This window comes from Diabrotica undecimpunctata, chromosome 2, assembly GCF_040954645.1.
Source record: "Diabrotica undecimpunctata isolate CICGRU chromosome 2, icDiaUnde3, whole genome shotgun sequence".
Classification (NCBI taxonomy): domain Eukaryota; kingdom Metazoa; phylum Arthropoda; class Insecta; order Coleoptera; family Chrysomelidae; genus Diabrotica; species Diabrotica undecimpunctata.
The window spans coordinates 115,184,416-115,204,064 of NC_092804.1; the positions used below are offsets into that span (position 1 = coordinate 115,184,416).

Sequence of the window (19,649 nt, forward strand, 5' to 3'; positions counted from 1 at the left end):
CTTCTTCTTCTTGTGCCACTCCTATCGGAGATTGGAAATCATCAAGGCTATACTGACCTTGTTTACAGCTGACCTAAAGAGTTCATTAATGATACAGCAAAACCACTCTCTAAAATTACGCAACCATGACATTCTTCTACGGCCTGGATTCCGTTTTCCTTCCATTATATTTTAAAGTAATGCGTATTTATTTCCTCTCATCCGGTGACCCAAATATTCGAGTTTTCTTCGTTTGATCGTTGACAAAATTTCTGGGTCTTTTCCTATCCTTCGCATTACTTCAAAGTTTGTGACTCTTTCAACCATCGAGTTAGAATCTATGGAGAGGGCATCACGTGACTAAAAACGACCACTACAGATCGTGTATGATTGTTTACGTTTGTTGTTTTTCGAATATTTTTAGTTTTTTAATACTTCTATAAAAACTAATATTATATTGTGATAGTGCATAATAATAGTTTCTTGTTCTCAACGTAGTTGCAGTAGAAATGTTAATAAAAAATCTTCAGGAATACCTAACGTTCCACAGGTTAGTATACAAATATGTAAACAAAATAATGGCCCGTACTTCAGAGAATAAATTAATAGTATTCATAAAAAATCTTATAAGTAAGGTAGATCGAGCTAAACTTGAGAATACTCAAATATCTTCATCCTAAATATCTTAAAATTTCTTATTAACTACTGCAACATAATTATATATTTTTATTTCTACACAGTATTTCCATTGTGATATTCGGCAGATATTCGATTTTGTTTTTTTAATAACTTTTCTAACTTTGTTAATAGAACTAAATTTTTAAGTGTCAGGTAATTTGTAGTTATCAAATATATAAGTTTTAAAACGAACGTATTTCTTTTATTTCATACCATATATTCATTTTACCCATTAAAATATTTATACTTATTATTATCTGACTGTTGGATAGTCTAGACGTTATTTGACTGTATTAATTTATCTTTATGTATAATATGTCGTGTTTTTAGTGTTTACCGCGGGATAAATAAATCATAGTTTATTAAAAATGTATTGCACTTTTTTAGATTATGATTAAATCTTCTGAATAGCTAGTCATATTTGTATAGTAGTTTTAATATTATTGAGTCCGGCCCTGATCCCACCGCCATATTGGTATGATCCTTAGCCACACCTACTGACGCCGTTTTTAATCATACGTTAATATGCTCATAGCTTCTCCATAGATTCTAACTCGATGCTTTCAACCCAACTTATCTTCAGCATTCGACGGTAGCACCACATCTCGAAACTTTCAATCTTTTTTATGTTGTTCTGTTTGAGAGTCCTGACCTCTACACCGTATAATACCGTGTTAAATACGTAGCCCCTTAGCATTCTTAATCGTAGAGGGATGCTTATATCTCTGTTGCAGAATATCCTTCAATCGAGGAAGACTAATTCAATTATTTTGTATTTAGATATTTTTCTTCTGGGATCTTTTGTGAGAATATTTTTATTGTAAACGTTTTCTTTGTTTTGGTATTTTTGTAAATGACTATTTGTTTTTATATTTTGCGCCTGAGTCTTTACATTATGTTAAAGTCATACAATAAATTTCTAAAAATAACGCTTTTCTTTTTTTGCATCGTTCACGATTTTTTTTAACAAAGTTTTGTGTGTCAACTTTAAGAGACGTGGCTGCCGGAGGGTTAATGTAGAACTAAGTGAATAGGTATAGTGTATTTTAAAACATTTTCAAAATTTGCATTGGCTTCATCAATCTATCATTTTTTATTTAGTCTAAGTCATTAATTGTTTAACTTTTATTTTCCCATATTAAATAAGATGTATTATTGCTATTTTAATTTATGTGTGTCCAAACCCTCCCTATGTATTGGGTGGATCTGGACAAATTATATCCTGGCATATTTATTCCTGCAATATTACATTTATTGAGCTTATCTTTTCATATTTTATTTTATAGTTAAATGAGATGTTATGTAATACTTTCAATTGAAAAAATAAATTATTTACCTTATTTCATCTGAAAAAAAAAAAAAAATATTAAGCAAAAACTTTGTAAGCCCTCCCCAATTACTCAGAATTTACCTTGCTCTAATCAGGTCCAAACTCAAGTATGGAAGCATACTCATATGTCCGCCTGCAACTCTCTCCTAAATTCTCTTAAAAAACACATCTCTCTGAATTTTACATTGTGCCTTTTGATCTAGCTCATCTGAAAGCCTTCATATCGAAGCCTGTGAACCTCCCCTGAACATTAGGAGACTAAGACTCCTTTTGAATTAATTTGCAAAGGTCTCTGCTAACCCCTTAAATCCAGCTGCCAATATTGTGGCCAGACATACACAATTAGTGCCCACAGAAAAACCTAGGTCAGTATGCCCAATTGACCATAAATTACCCCAGTTAACTAATATAGATTTCTCAAACATGACCCCTATTTATATCTCTCATACTCCTCCTTGAACCAGAAAGCTGCCTACTTTTAACACCAGTCTATGTAACTATGACAAAAAGGAAACTCCCACCCTTCTAGTTAGAAAAGAATTCAATAAAATTAGATATGGAAAAGTTTGACACAATATTCTATACTGATGCCAGTAAGAATGAATATGGTACAAGCTGCGCAGTTACTACAATAGACCAAACAATAGTATCATTTTGTCTTCCTACAATCTTTAGTATATAAATATGATTCATTGATTCACTCACTGAAAACTTTAGGTTCACAACACCCAATAGTCAATTAGGTACAAAATCACTGTCATCAGCTATGAACTTCGCCCACCTCAGTCTCCATAATTTCGGTCCTTTCACATGGAGGTGTCACTGATAATGAAAAAGAGGATCAAGCAGCGAAAAAAGCTAACTTTCCCAATTTTCCAGTCAAGCGAATACAGTTCCATCCAGACCTAAAATATCTCTTTAAGCAATTGGTAAATTGGCAAGATCAATTAGTAAAAACAAATCCAAATTACACCAAATACAACCAAAAATATGATCACCATATATTCCTATACAAAAAAGGAAGAGACAAAGTAATAATCAGAAGAATAAGTCACACTTGACTCTATATAAAGTGAACACTATAACAACACACACCTTTCCATCCAGCATGTCCTACTTGAATGCAGTACTTTCAGTTCCCTCCAATGACAGCATATTAGTGATATACTTAATTCACCTGGTTTAATAACTCTTTAATTAGTTTTTTTGAGAGACTGTAATTTATATAATTTGATATCATCAAATAAAAAGCAAAATATATACACTATTACTTTATTTACAATTAAAAATACCTAATTATAATGGCCAGTTTTTGTTTTCTTATTTAAATATTTATATAAATATCTAATTCTTTTATCTAATTGATACCATTTTGTGGGTCTAGCAAGAGGATATACAGTGCCAACCAAAGAGTTTCTCTTTCGTAACATAACTTTATATTCGTGGCCACCCACACCTCTTAACCATCTTGGCATGTTATACAAAATTCTGGTAGGATGCAGCTTATCATTTCCTAAAATATCTACATAATCATTCTGACCAAACAATGCCCTCTTTTCTGACCATGAGTCTTTAGGTTTGTAAATCGGCATTGTAAATATTCTTTCTCCATCTGTTTCTCTCGGTAGCAAACCTTTCTGAAGCATTTGATCATCATAACCATATCGTCTAATTATACGACCCTTGGCAACTTTCTCAGCATGGTATCTAAATCTGAGACATGTTACTTGAGCAGTATATGCCTGAATGTTATTTACAGAATTCCAAAATCCGCTAATACTTCTGGATATAAGTGACATTCTTTTTTATCGTATTTTTAGTTTAATTTGAATTGGCTCAAATAGAGGCAAAATAATGACATTAGATATCTTTTCACCTTTAATTTCTATAAAAATGTTACAAATGAAATGAAATCAATGTTGACAGTGTCAGAATAACCTCAAAATTATCTTTCTTCTTCTTGTTTTTTATGGATTTCAATTTGATCGCATGTGATATTTTGTATACCCCTTACGTCAGTGATAAAGAAATGAAAGAGAGTATGTTTCTCTTGCATTCAATATATGTATTCATATATATGTAATAAAATATATATTTTTTTTCATTTTGTTTTATGTCATGTTTAAGATGATATTATGCCTTGATACACGAAATAAGCTGACTGCACAACCTATTTAATAATAATGTACGAGAAAACGTGCCTATGTATCACACTTTTGATTTTTGACATCAACTAAGATAACTACGTGTCAAAAATTGGATAGTTTAAATATTTTTACAACATATTTGATGTTAGGTAGGTAAATATAAAATTATTTATTATTGATTACTTAACACCGTAAATAGATAACGTGTTAATTTTTTATAACACTATTAGATTGTAAACTTATGAGTACTTCAGATTAAAAGGTGTGTAATAACATTGAGTATTTTAGTAGAATTTGGTTTAATTTATCTTTGCTTTTGCGTTTTAGACGTTCCCTTAAAGTCATCTGATCCATTAGATTTTGAGATGTCCAGAAAAAGAACAAGAAGTCATTCAGAAGAAATGAATTCCTCGCGTTCGCCGTTACAATTACCACACTTGGTAAGTGATTTCTTTTTCATAATTCAGAAAAAGTTTATATTTTATTTGGCTTGCTATATATGTAGAAGAAATTGTTATTTATCGTTGAGACCAAAACCAATATTGAGTCATTATTATATGTTATGTACTTCAATTATGAATCACACTTTTATTTAAAAATACCCATTTTGTAATTGATATGATACTTAGTCCATAGATTTGTTAGTATTTTGAAAAATTCAATTTTATCCTTAATTGACACTAATCTTTAAAATATGCTGTGTACATGAATAGATGTACCAATGAAGAAGTGAGTAGTGTCAGGAAATTTAACCCCATAAACTCAATTCTTTGGGTTTTTAAATAAGCAATATAAATGTAAAATGTAGTAAAAAGTTCTATCATATAAATGCTCTGATTTCTAAATAGATTACTCCATACAATACATGCTAAATGAAAACAATCCATAAAATGTTTAATTTTAAACAATTTGAGTCAATAGAGACTGGATCATTTGCAGTCATAATGTTCTCAACTGGGAGCAAAAACATATTTTGTGTTTAATTCACCATTTACATTCACATGTAAATATAAATAGTAGTATGAATTTTCTTTAATATTCTGTTTTTGAGCTAATGTGAAGTTAATTATTGTACTCTTCTAAATTACTAATAAGTCAAGAATGTATTTAATAATGTTTGTAAGTATTTAAAAAAGATAATTTATTATTCAATGATAGAACAAAATGCCCACCAGAGCCATTCGCACAAGGCATGTATAATGTGATGCACTACAGTATGTAAGTCATAGATAAAGAATATATATTACTGAATAGATAGGAAACTGTGTAGGTTATTTCTGGACAATGCGCCATCTGGCGGCCTTAGGAAAGCAACATCTTTTTAAAAAATCTTCTCGTAATTCTTCAAATATAAAGATTAATATTGAGGGTTTGATTACAAAAATAAAACAAACGTTGGTTCTTTTTCTACTTTATTTTCTTTTTTACGTTTTTATATAAACATTAATTACATGTATTTAAATGTAGTTGGTTAAACAGTGGCTATTCTGTAGTTTCTATAAATTACAACAGAAACAGAGAAGGAATAGCATCACATTTCAAGGTGGACTTATATCTCAATCCAATATAGCGGGCTTCTGGTCCAAAATGAATTGTGCAAGTCTTCTCTGCCAATTTTGTTAATCCAAATATCATAAAGCTAAAAAATAAATAGTTTGTTTTTAATATTTTCTGTGAAATAATGTTACATAGTATATTTCTAGAGGTGCTTTACATAAGGACAAATAAACAAAAGTTTTGTAGAAAAAGTTCTTAAAACATTGAAGAATTGTCACATTTTTAATGGCGATAATTTTAATTCCTAAAAAACTTTTACCTAATTCTATATCGGCAACAATTCTAATACACATCATAACGTGAAAGAAAGAAGTTTGGGACAACATCGGACATTTTAAGGCAATTATTAAAAAATAAATAAAATCTTATATCAGCATTTTCTACTTACCGCCCTATCTTTTGGAAAAATATGCATTTGAGCATCCTTATTGTAATTATTACAACCATTAACGCAACAGTTAAAAACCGTAATTATTTAAATATGATGGCAAAAAAGCAAACAATTATTAATCGCAAATAATACAACTCGAAACACTGTGTCGAAACCACAATAAAAATGGCGTACTTGTTTTGTTGGTTGCGGTATTGCGCAGTCACTGTCTTATGCTACGCCCTCTGGTGTCCTTAGGAAATACAAATTTCAGAGGACTATCACTCCCATAAGAGATACCCGGGCATGATGTAAGTAATATAAAGTGCAAATTTAAATCTAGAAAAACAAACCAACAAATTTTCTCTTGATCTACAGTATAGCTAGAGAAATACCTGGGAACTAGAGAAATACCTGAGGGATTTTGAAAATATTCATTTTACTTGTTGTTTTGGTTGTTGAGCATTTGAAATATACAGTTTATTTTTTGAAAAAATAGCACAATAATTAGTTAATAAATAATGCTAAAATCATCTTAGTGAAAAAGTTTATTGTATTTACCTTAGTCAAAATTAGTAGAGATAGCATGCAAGCAGTCTCATAAGCAGTGGCAAGAGTTTGAAATTTCAAATAAAAAGTTTATATAGCTGCAAATCTCTTTTGCCCCTTAATCTAGAAAATTCATTCCATTAAACACCTAAAGTCCAATAAAAAGTTCACTTTTTTGTAAATTAAGTCAAAGTTAAATCATATATCTCTAATCTCGATATTATTTACCTATATTTAATTATTTGACCATGAAAGAATTTCTCAGTGACTGTTTTTAGCTTTTAATTATTTAAAATTCTCAATTTTTGAAAAATACAAAATAGTTATTAAGAGAAATCAAACACAAACAGTTATGTAAGTACCTATATATGTGTACAGATTGCTAAAAAGTAAATATTTTTTATGCTATCGACTTCATTAAAAATAAATAATAACAGATGTTTTTGATCAAACTGACTTTTGTGTTATTTACATTTATTTTTAAAAACATATTTTGCACGGTTTGTATTATTGTGAAGCAGTTCATATTTTTCATAAGACAGACAAATAAATACCAATTATATTTATAAAGAAATATACTTGTTCTAAACTTGTTCTACTTGTCCTAAACTTATGTTGAAATTTTAAACCACCTGCAAACTTTGATTATTTACTTTCATCAACTTCTAACCCATATACTGTAATGTATTAGTCTATTTATCAGAGATTTGATTTCTAAAAACGAGTCAAACAAACTGAATTTTGCTGATAATGTCAACTTTGGGACCCCAAAAATATGCAAAAAAGTTTACCACTCCTACCCTGCTTCCGCCAAAACAGGGGGGTGGGACGAAACACAAAAAATCGTTTTATATGTTCTGTAGAAAAAATGGTTTCTAGTACAAAATACAGCTGAGATAATTTTGAACAATAATGTTTATTTTTTATGCACTTTTTATGTGAAATGATGTTTTCTGAGGAACAACGCTTGAAGCGACCAGCAATTTTGAGTGTCAGTAACGTGCGTGAAATCAATTTTATATAAAATGTGTATCAACTCAGCGGTAAAAATTCAATATCTTTTGATCAGAGTGAACATTGTTAACAAAAGAAAATGCAACTAGGATTATTCTCAACAAATTCCATTCAGTTTTGAATTTAAGTTTAATAGCCATTAATCCATTAATCGAAGGTAAAATTGGCAATACTGTATAATTTTTCCAAAAAAAATTATAGTTATTACCCATATGAAAAGTTATAGTTAGATTTTAGATTTATAGAAGATTTTTTTAGTTAAAAATAATGACAATTTAGTTCAAAACTATTTCATTATTTAAAATTTAATTTAGTTGTTTTATCAATGATGAGGCGCATTTTTGGATCAATGGATATGTAAACGAACAGAATGGTCAAAGGCTATAGCGAGATAAGATGGTAAAATCTGCACTCGGCTGGATTTTTATTTGAGGTTGACCACTTGAAAGTACATATTTAGAAACCCCTTTAGCCAAATTTTTAGTTCCCTAGGTGGCCCCTGGGCTTCCCTATCGCAAAAATACCAAAAAAAAATTTCTTGAACCATACTTGGCTTTAAATCTGAAAAAATTCACGATACAATTTAATGCCCAAAAACTCTTTGATTTTTTTTTTCAGATTTTTTTGATTAAAATTGAGCTCTGCAACAATCTTTGATTTTTTTAAAAAAATTTTAGGCTATGTACTTTAATTTTGGCAAACTTCTAAATTATTATTTTTTGTGTATTTTTTCCTCTCTTTTGAATGACGGGGTTAGATTTTTCATTTTCGCTCCGCATAGTCCTCATAATTTGAAAAAACTCATTTGTTGTTTTCCCATGTTTTAAGCACATAACCTCATTTAAATGTGACAAATAACAAATCTTGTTTGTTTCCCCCCTTTATTCAAGTAGTTATTATCATTTAAATATTGTCATGTCCAAAACAAATCTGATTTTTTTGATCAAAATTGAGTTTAGGAAAAATATTTAAATTTTGCAAAGAATTTTTAGGTTATGTTGGTAATTTTTGGCAAACTTCTAAATAATTATTTTTCACGTATTTGTTTTTCGTTCTTTTAAATGGCCGGGTTAGATTTGTCATTTTCCCTCCTTAACATCCTTAAAATTCGGGAAAAACCAATGTTTTGGTATTTTCCCCCACACTAACACTCTAATAAACGAAGATAGTTACTAAGACTAAAACTATTATTGTAAAGTAATTTTGAATATTTTTTACTATTTTGTTATTTTATAATATTTCATTATTATTAATAGAAATTGAAAAAAAATAAATAAAATTATTTTATTAACTTAATCCACAAAATGATAATATTTAAATGATAGTCACGACTCGAATAAAGAGGAGGGAGTAAATCAAAAAATTTTATTTGTCACCTTTAAATGAGATTAAGGAAGGAAAGAGAAATTGTTATTTTGTCACATTTAAATGAGGTTATGTGCTTAAAATATGCAAAAATTACTGAAAAATGCAGTTTTTTCGAATTCAGAGTACCTATGTTTCAGTGTGGAAATGGCCAATATGACTCTGCTATTAGAATAAATGGAAATAAAATAGATAGATGGAATAGTCCATTTATTGACATGCATTGGAGTTATAGGGATCGGGAAAATACCAAAAAAATTGGTTTTTTCGAATTTTAAGGATGTTTCCATTTAAAAGAATGGAAAAAAATACACGAAAAATACTTATTTAGGAGTTTGTCAAAAATTATTTACATAATCTAAATTTTTTTTAAATTCATATATTTTTCCTCAATTTTGATTCAAAAATCTGAAAAAAATCAGAGGGTTTTTGAACATTAAAATGTATGTTCGTGAATTTTCTCAGATTTTTTAAAGCAAAGAATCGCTCAGGAAAATTTTTTTGCGAAAACACACGTTTTTGCGATAGGGGACCCTAGGGGCCACCTAATTAGCTAAGAATTTGGCTGAAGGAGTTTCTAAATATGTACTTTTAAGTGCTCAACCCAAAATAAAAATCCAGCCGAGTGCAGATTTAACCATCTTATTCCGCTATAGCCTTTGGGATAATCCCATTACTGATGGGATCCAAGAGCGTCCAATGCATCCTGGAAAAGTCACTGTTTGGTGTAGATTTTGATCTTGCGGCGTCATTGGTCCATCTTTCATTGGCCAGGTCCTCGACGTCAACGGCAAGCGCTATAGGTCGATAATTACCAACTTATTTTAACCTGAATTAGATGATATGGACACCAACGACATATGATTTCAACAGGAAGGCGCTACATGCCACATAGCTCATGCTACACTGAGAATTCTGCACGACTGATTTGTGGGCATAGTTATCTCACATGAAGGTGATGTCAGCTGGATACCGAGATCTTGCGATTTGACCCCATTAGACTCTTTCTTGTGGGGTTTTCTTAAGTTGTAGGTCTATGCTAATAAGCCTCAACCCACAGCGGCCCTCAAAACCAACATAACTCTTGCCATGAGTCGAATTTCGCCCAATGTATGCACGCGATAATATAGAAAATTGGTCATTTCGGATGCCCAACGTATCCCAGCGGACATTTTAACGACGTTGTATTCCATGCATGATACAATCGAGCAGCCTTCCAAACGAATAAAAAATTTCGATAATATCTCACACACTTTCTTTTACGAATTGATTAACCATCCACCATATTCGCCAGATTTAGACTAATTGGAATTATTATTGGTTAAAATAATATTGGAAATCGTTGCAAAAGCAGATTATCGAATGTTTTGAGAGAAAAGGAGAGACTACGTTAAAAAATTAATTAGAGGTCTTTTAGTTAAACTTAATTAATATCTATAAACACTCGTACGTCTATTTTATCTTATATTTCGTTAATAAAAGGTTTTTATCCTGATTTTATTTGTGAAAATATGTAATGAGGAATTCTCGTCAATATCTTTATGGTCGTTCATAACAGTTGCTTATAAATCAATTTATTATTTTCGATTTTATCGCCCTGAAATTATTTTTTATAATAAAATATCCCCGCGGAAACATTGGAGGTTAATAAATGATTCCTTGTGTTTTAACTGTTGGCAAAGTCAAGGTCAAACATCACGCTACTTGTTGTAACATGGCATGTTCAACGTCACCCTATTATACCGAGTACGCCAGTTACAGTAATCGCAATCGTTTACTAGAATTTCAAATTTATTTCCTGATTAATCCAATAAAATTTTCTGTTTATATATTCGTTTAAAAAAACTCAATTATATTGGTTGGAAAATAAATTCTGAAATTGTTATAAATTATAATTGTTATATTTTAACACTTTTCTGTGAATTCAACTATTCAAATTTGTTTAAGCTATTTAAAGTGATAAAACAGGGTAAAAATTGTATGTGCTATACTAAGAGATAGATTTTAGGTAGGAATCCATCATATAATCTACTGTTTGCAGGCAGTGTGATCTTATTAAAGGATGTGTTAAAAACGCTAGCCAACAATTTAGCTTTAACATCTTCAAAACCACCAATAAAAGAAACAATAAATTATTAATGGTTTAGGGTTTAGGCAGTACTCATTTCAAACCAATAGAAGCATCTTTCATATGTTGCTTTTGTATCTTCTATGTAAAGAACTTTTTTTTGGCGGCTCTTTGAAACTATATATGACAACATAGAACCAAACGAACAAGAAATGAGTCTTGCTATGGACACGCTTTCCTTTTGCGGTCTTGGAAGCGTTCCGTGTTTATTTTATAATCTATTTAATGTATATCCATAACTAGTGAACCACTTAATGACTAACTAGAATAATATACATGGCAACAAAACCAAAATATCTACAGTCAATGGCAATTGGACCTGATTTTTGAACTTTGTCAAAATGCATCATTTAGTTTAACCAAAAAATATTTTGACATTTACAATCATTCTGACGAATGAAGTATTTTTTTACTCCGGTAAGTCTTATTGCACGGATGATCTTATTGCCTGAATTTATTTGCGTAGCATCTTTGTCAAAAAATTTATAGCTCCTGAAAAAAGGATTTCCGCTAATATTATGATTCACCGTATATTATAGATATGAAAAATTATTACTCTATAGAATAGATGCGAGACATTATTGAGTGCATAGAATGTAAGTTGTTATGAGTAATTAATTAAAGAGGTTTTATGACCAATTTCGTAGTTCAATGCTGTATTTAAATAATGAGAATACAATTTTAATGACATCTTAAATATTTGTAATATAGTCACTAACTTTCAAAATGTTCTTCTTCTTCTTTTTATGTAGACATGACTCTGCCTGTTTTTCAATGTGCCTCCATCGTTTTTGTTGTCTTCCTACTGATCGTCTTCCTATTGGGAACTGCATCTTGCCATCTTTACTACTCTATTTGTTGTCATTCGGCTTATATGATTGTTCCATTCTACTCTTCTATTTCTTACCCAGTTTGTAATGTTCTCCACCTTGCATCTACGTCGTATATCTGTACTTCTAGCTCTGTCCCATAGTGTCTTACCATCAATTTTTCTAAGTGTTTTCATCTCTGCTGTTTCTTACATCCTTTTTGCCCTCTCTGTGTCAGGTCATGTTTCTGCCGCGTATGTCATTATTGGTCTGATGACTGTTTTGTAAATTCTGCCTTTCATTTCTTTCCCGATATTTTTAAATCTCGTTATTGTTTCATTAAGGCAGCCTGCGACTTTGTTTGCTCCATTCACTTGATCTTCCATTTCAGTTTCGAGCTTTCCGTAGAAACATCCATAATGTGATGCCTAGATATTTAAACTCCATCACTTGTTCTATTATCTGACCTCCAATTTACATCTTTGTAAATTTGCTGTTGTAACCTAGTGTTTCAAACCTAGTGTTGTAACTGAGTGTTTCAGATGTTGTATCTGCGTATTATCTACCAATCTATCTTACGAGACTCATTACTACTCAGCTCAGAGTGTTGCTATGTTAGAGGTGTGAAATTACATAAACAATATATCATTTCATAAAACAGGTAGATCCCTTGTTTATGGAATTTCATACCTCGGAACAATAGTATCCCGCTGAGCTGAATATTCATGAGAAGCATAAAGTCTAAAGGCGCGTACTGACTTGAGCAGATTTATTTGCACGAATGCTATCCGTCAGTAGTGGGTTTCTGGACGACGTCAAAGAATATTTACCCGCCAATTTGCTCAGTTTGGACGGTATTTGCGAACGTAGCGGTTGTGAACGTACACTGTTCAGATTGATTTTAGTTAAAAATTTAATTATCCCGCTTTTTTTTTCTGTCCGAGTATACCACGAATTACTACGTAGATGCACTTGCTATTATATCTTTCCTTGTTGACATTTTGTATAAAACTAAACCGGAGCACACCTTCGCGTACAATAATTGCGGTAAATTAAAATCACTCGCACGAACGTGTGTGCGCGCACAACGTGCGTGCGAGTTACTTTGCTTAGGTCAGTACAAGCCTTAAGTTATCTAAAAGCCGAAATCACACAGCTCGCGGAAAGGCGCTTTTCGCTGGTTCACGTCGGCAAAGAGAAACAGAAAATATATACAGTGGAAAGGGAAGAGACCATTGATGAAGCGTTTTCCCTAGAGATCCGTGTTTAGACCCCCAGCGTTGACGGTAAAAATTTTAGTTAGTTGGTAATTTATACAATGATAAAAATTCTAACATATCTTCGTTAGACCGCTCCATAGTAAAATTACCACGACACTGGCCGTACCTGTTAGTCACGTCGGAAGGTTTGATGGGGGTAAGTACGTGCTATAAATCGCTTCCAATTTCCTTTGAACTATTTTAATTTAGCGACAAAAGGCGGGACTGGCCGCGCTGTCCATAAATAGACAGTTTTGGCCTATCCCAGGGATCGTAAACCACAAATATTTAGGGTAAAAACGGTATTCCAAAGTTGCTTGTGTTGGGCATCGAAGTAAAAAAGCAAAACTAAACCAAAATATCGAAGGGGACCACAAAAAAATTAAGTTCTGGATGTTAAATGATGAGAAAGAAAGTCTATTCAGATCTAAAATAGTAGAAAAAATGTATGGGAATATGAAAGTAAGTCCTAATTCAAATTTTTAGGAATATGCTAGTATTATTAGAGATACTACTATGTATTTAACTTTTAGAAAAAAATGTCAGGAAAGAAGTTTAAGAATAAAGAGACTTGTTGGTGGTCAGACAAAGTGGAAGAAAAAATGAAGAAGAGAAAGTTATATATAAAGAGTGGCAAGAAAATAGGGCGGACACAGATTTTCAAAATTTCGAAAGTAGCTGTAGCAAAAGCTAAGGCAGAAGTGCATATAAATATATACGGTCAACTTGATACCAGAGAAGATGAAACAAAGATAATAGATATATAGAATAGCCAAATTTAAAGCAAAAGGATATATAAAATTGATGGAAAAAGTACTTTGAGAGTTTATTAAATGAAGAATTTGACAGAAAACCAGTTGAGCTAATGAAGATAGTCAAACGGAAACAGTAAGGGCAGTGCTAACGAAAACAGGAAGGTTAGGGTTACCAAAATATCAAACGAAGAAGTTCTTTAAATACTTCAAAAAATAAAGAAAAGTAAAACAGTTGGACCAGATGATATCCCTGGGGAAATTTGGATAGCTTTAGGAGAAACAGGAACAAGTTGGCTAGAATAATTGAAGTGGGGCAAATGCCAGACAAATGGAGAAGAAGTACATTAGTACCTGTTTACAAAAACTTGGGAGACAGACAACAATGTACAAACTACAGGGCCATACAACTACTACCAACTCAGTTTGGTTGTATGCAAGACAAATTAACAACAGATGCAATTTTCATTATAAGGCAGTCGATGAAAAATATAGGAATAAAAAATCAAACGCTCATTGATTTTGAGAAAGCATATGATAAAGTTCCTCGAGAGATTCTGTGGTGGGCGGTCAATAAGAAAGGATCTCCTGCTGATGTAGTGTTAGTAGGAAATACTGAGAGACATTTAGAATAAAATCCGGAACAGTGGAGACAAGCTCTTGAGGAAAAAGTTTAAAATTTAGTAGGACAAAAACAAAGTATTTCGAATGTTTATTTAAAGATGAAGTTATTACAAATAAAATGATACCTTTGGTGGATGGTGAAATGCTTGTGAAAAGTAATAGTAATATTTTAAGTACCTAAGATCGGTATTATAATAGTAATGGGGAAATAGATGGAGATGCATGCAGCAGAATTAGGGTGAATGGATGAAGTGGAAGGAAGCAAGTGGTGAGTTGTGTGACAGAAAGATTGCTAAGAAACTGAAGGGAAAATTCTATAAAACTGCCATAAGACCAACTATCATGTACGAAACTGGATGTTATACAGTTAAAAAAAAAGGAATAACAAATGCATGTAGCGGAAATGGGAATGCTTAGATGGATGAGTGGGATGACAACTAAGTATACAATTAAGAATCAGTATATTAGGGCAAGTCTAGGTGTGGTACAGATTGTTGCCAAAATGACAAAATGAGAGAGCATAGATAGGAGTAGGAGTGGAAGACCAAAGAAGACCTTAGGGGGAGACGCTTAGGAATTACTTGTTGGTAAAGGGGATTGATATTGGTATGACTCAAGGTAGCAACTTGTGGAGAAATGTAATTAGGCAAGCTGTCCCCGGATAGGGATGAAAGGCATAGAGAATGAGGATGAGTTTTTCAAAAATAAATGTTGGATTCTCGTATTTATTTACTAATTATATAATAGGGTAATTATAGAAAAAGTAAATAAACACGAAAATTCAGAAAGCATTTTTGATATTTAAAAGCCAATGAAATAGGGGACAAATGTAAGAAATTCTTTTATCTTTATAACTTTTTTTGAATCATGGATCGACCTGTATATTTTACGATTTTTTATATCGTAAGTAATAGTTATGAATATTTTCCATGTACCACTTCCTATACCTTAATGAAACAATTTCAGAAATAAATCCATTAGAATACCAATTGTTGAAATTTTCATTTTGTTTTACCGAAAAATTTAAATAGATTTATCATATTTTGAATAAATTTTGTTGACAAACAAAATTTGATTGAAATTTGTCAAAAATCTCCTTTTGTTGCACCTGCTTCGTTGAACTCTTTTATCAATTTACTTACATTGGACTTTGTCATGAGATTTCGGTTAGAAATTTTGTATTTTTAGGGATCGGGAACATCAAAACCTTAAGCCGCAATCAGACAGCTCGTGGAATGGCGCTCTTTGCTGGTTTACGTCAGCAAAGAGAAACAGAAAATTGATATTAACGATCAGAAAAGAGACAATTGTTGGCATCCCACGTTACTGTGAAACTAGTGAATATTTGCTTTTTGATAAATGCACTCGACCTACCCCAAAATGTAGTCGGACCATTCCGATGGTGTTTATTGAGGGTTATGTCTGTTGTATGCCATTAGTGTTGGCGGTAAAAATGTTATTAAGTTGGGTAATTGAGACAATGTAAAAAATTCCAATACAACTTCGTTAGAACACTCTCTCCTAGCCGCGTCCGAAGGGTTGGACATGCGGTGCATCAGCTTCCGAATCTTTTGAACTGGATCGATTTACCGACAAACAACGGTATAGCACGCGCCGGTCATAAATAGACCGTTTTTGTCCTATTACAGTGATCATAAACCACAAATATTGATAAGAAATACGGTATTTAACGTTGTGTTGGTTCCCGTCTGTATATTTTGTCTTTTTTTATTACGTATTTTCCATTTCTCTTCGCCGATGAAGAACGCCACTCCACGTTCTGTGAGATCGCTCCTTAAAAGAAATTGAAAATGGTTACATTTAGTTATAGGGAAAATATAGTACGTCGAAAATATTCAAAATCACTTAGTAATCTAAAGATAGTGAAATATATGCGGTGATCAATGGGCGAAAAACGAAGTTGCTTATATTATCGAAAAAACGGAAGATTTGTTAGTATCGCAAATACCATATTAACATAATTACACAACTAGCTGTTTCTGACATAATTCAAGCGTTCCATACATTTTTGCCTCACATTGTATGTTAAAAATACTGTAGTAATTGTTAAAATCGTTATCAATACCAGTGAAAATTAAGCTTCATGTATAAAACTGCTAAAATTTAAAAATAGCTAAAAGTTGTAGAGAAAGCAATTTATTATACAGCACAGGATAATAATATATTGTTGGCATTATAGGGATTTGATTATATTATTATTTTTTGTTAAGCTTTATTAATTGTTAAATTGACAAGAGTTTTCATGTGGAAATTTAAATAATTGGCATTTTTCTCTTTAAACATCCAATTAATTATTAAGCAGTCAATAAAAATAATTTCCTATATCTTAATTATAATAATTTCTTATCGTTGATTTTAACTTTCAAACATATGGCTCGAAAATTTATCTTATTAAGGATATATGTTCACAATTGCATAAATTATTTTTTGTTTATTTTACAGTTAGCTTTTTAATTTTTGAATTTAGTTTACATTCTTTAATCCTGCAGTCCGATGTGTTGGATGTGGCATGTATGTGGATTTAAATTCATAATATTGATGGAAACAATCATGTTTTACTGAAAATTCAGGAATAAATGGAAGGAATGTTATTTTCGTCGGTTAATTAGATTACTTAGCTCAAGTGTGAATTTATTCGGTATAATGTGTGCCTTTTTTTTTATTATTAATAAAAAATTTAGATTATAAAAATAGAATCTATTTTTATTATTAATAAAAAAATAGTAATAAAAAATCTTATAGAAAAATGCACTGAATATAATAAACCACTAGCTTTAATATTTGTCGACTATGAAAAGGCATTCGACACCGTAAATCAACAAAAAATGTTGGAAGCCTTGACAGAATGCCGAATTGACTATCGCTATATAAATATAATTAAACACATATACCAAAACGCAACAGCCAGTGTTAAAGTGGGTGATCGTCAAACCCAGAAATTCCCGATACAACCTGGAGTACGCCAGGGGGACACCATATCGCCGAAACTGTTCACTACGCTTTTGGAATATATATGTAAAAGGGCAAAACTGACCGACAAGGGCATAAACATAAACGGAGAAAAGCTTAGCCATCTAAGGTTTGCAGATGATATTATACTAATAGCTGATAGGATAGATGAGGCCAAAGAACTTTTAAATCAGCTCTACCTTTCCTCGCTAAAAGGGGGATTGAAAATAAATATATCTAAAACCCAGATGATGACAAATTTTGTAGTCAGCGAAGATATATGCGTAGGAACAAGGTCCATAGACCAGGTAATGGCCTATAAATACCTAGGTCATGAGATTCGCATAGGAAAAGATAACCAAACCGTTGAGCTTCTCCGTCGTATAAGACTGACTTGGGCAGCCTTCGGCAAGCTGAACCATATTTTCAAATCGTCTGATATACCAATATGCCTTAAAAGAAAAACGTTTAATCAGTGTGTTTTGCCAGTGTTAACTTACGGTGCGGAAACGTTGACCATGACAAGGAGAACAGTTCAAAAGATCCGTGTGTGTCAAAGGGCGATGGAGCGTGCTATGTTGGGCGTTTCACTACGAGATAAGATCCCAAATCGCCAGCTACGACAAAGAACAGGATTGGCTGATGCAGTAGAGAGAGTAGCAACACTGAAATGGAACTGGCAGGTCACGTGGCTCGAATGACAGATAATAGATGGACAAAGCGGATACTGGAATGGAGACCAAGAGATGATGCCTACCGAAGCAGAGGTCGTCCACCAACACGTTGGACTGACGATCTAAAACGTTGTCATAGGAATTGGATGCAAAAGGCACAAGATCGAAATAGATGGAAAATTATGAGGGAGATCTATGTCCAGCAGTGGATAAGCGAAGATTGAATGATGATGATGATGAATGTGTGCGTTGTAACTTTAACCAATTAGATAATTTTAATATTTTTATCTTAAATGGTTGGTCGAATGTTAACGACAATTTAACATACGAAAAAAAACGTATGTTATTGAATATGTTTAAATTGCAAAAGTTTTATTTAAAAATCCTTTATAAAAAGTATAATAAATCATTTATTATTAATTATATACCTTTTATAAAGGATTTTTAAATAAAACTTTTGTGATTTATGATATACAGCCAACTACAGGAATTTTATTTTCTTCATGGATTGGATGGTTTAAATTAATTACTTAAATTCATCATGAATACATGCTAAATGCACTTCGAAAAAAATGTGAAATGTTGATAATTTTTCAACTATATGTACATATAAAAATATTAACCCAGACACGTCGGTCATGTCGAATAGTTTTATTTGTTGCGGGACAAGACCGTCAAATCTAGAACTTTTTAAATCGTTGTTAGATTTAAAAGATCTGATAAATATACGTAAATATAATATATTACTTATATGAAAAATAAATCATTGTAAAGAAAGTCATAAAATACAGATACAAATTACATCATTTTACTGTAAGATATCATGCCATACTTGGAAGCCTAATCCCGGACATAATAGTGGATTTTCGATCAAATGTTTAGTATATTGCCAATATTATTCACACTACTTTTTTAATTTTCATATTAGGAACATATTTTAGGTCATTAGAACATAGAACATATTTTAGGTCTTTAGAACAGGAATCATTTCTTGGGAATGAGTATGTCCAATTTGTTCGTTTACCTGAGTCCTATTTTTATGTTTTGTAAATACATACAAAATACTCACAATTTCGTTCTTGAAGCCTTCCTTTTCCCTGTCGATAGATAAAGTACGCATTGGAAATTGTAACATCGAATAAATGAAAAAAAAAACCTATATCCCGGCGTTTTATTTTCGCCTGATTAAATTTATTAATACTTTTTATCGTTGTGGAATGGTAATCAGTACACTGCAGACATCCTTCCTTTAGTACACGTATAACAATCTGTCCTCTTCAGACATGATATCCTTTTCTTTAATGTCTTCAATTGTTCATATTTGTAATAACTGTTTGGCTAGATCTACACTGTTGTGAAAATTATCCATAAATAGATATTATGTGTGAGGTCAACTGTCGAAGAACTGAATTATGAACTTGTTGCCCCGATGGGCACTATCACT

The 19,649-nt window shown here is 31.7% G+C and overlaps 2 protein-coding genes across 3 annotated transcripts in view; one reads left to right on the plus strand and one right to left on the minus strand.

Annotated features, from left to right (window-relative positions):
• Window positions 1-3,279: 3,279 nt before the first annotated feature.
• LOC140433875 (large ribosomal subunit protein mL51-like) lies at window positions 3,280-3,786 on the minus strand. The gene has a single exon (XM_072521849.1). The coding sequence runs from the start codon at window positions 3,784-3,786 to the stop codon at window positions 3,280-3,282; it is 507 nt and encodes a 168-aa protein (XP_072377950.1).
• A 365-nt stretch (window positions 3,787-4,151) lies between these two features.
• The window catches only part of Pcyt2 (Phosphocholine cytidylyltransferase 2), a 98,221-nt gene continuing 82,723 nt past the window's right edge, over window positions 4,152-19,649 (plus strand). The window contains exons 1-2 of one of the 2 annotated variants that reach the window (XM_072523315.1): window positions 4,152-4,283; window positions 4,462-4,574. In XM_072523315.1, the coding sequence (XP_072379416.1) occupies window positions 4,277-4,283; window positions 4,462-4,574 (120 nt within the window). In that variant the 5' untranslated portion in view covers window positions 4,152-4,276. Of the gene's footprint in view, window positions 4,397-4,461; window positions 4,575-19,649 lie in introns of both variants that reach the window. The other variant, XM_072523316.1, reaches the window with a different exon arrangement.

Coding starts and splice junctions, on each gene's coding strand:
- LOC140433875 (XM_072521849.1), bottom strand. CDS start 3,786: ATGTCACTTATATCCAGAAGTATTAGCGGATTTTGGAATTCTGTAAAT.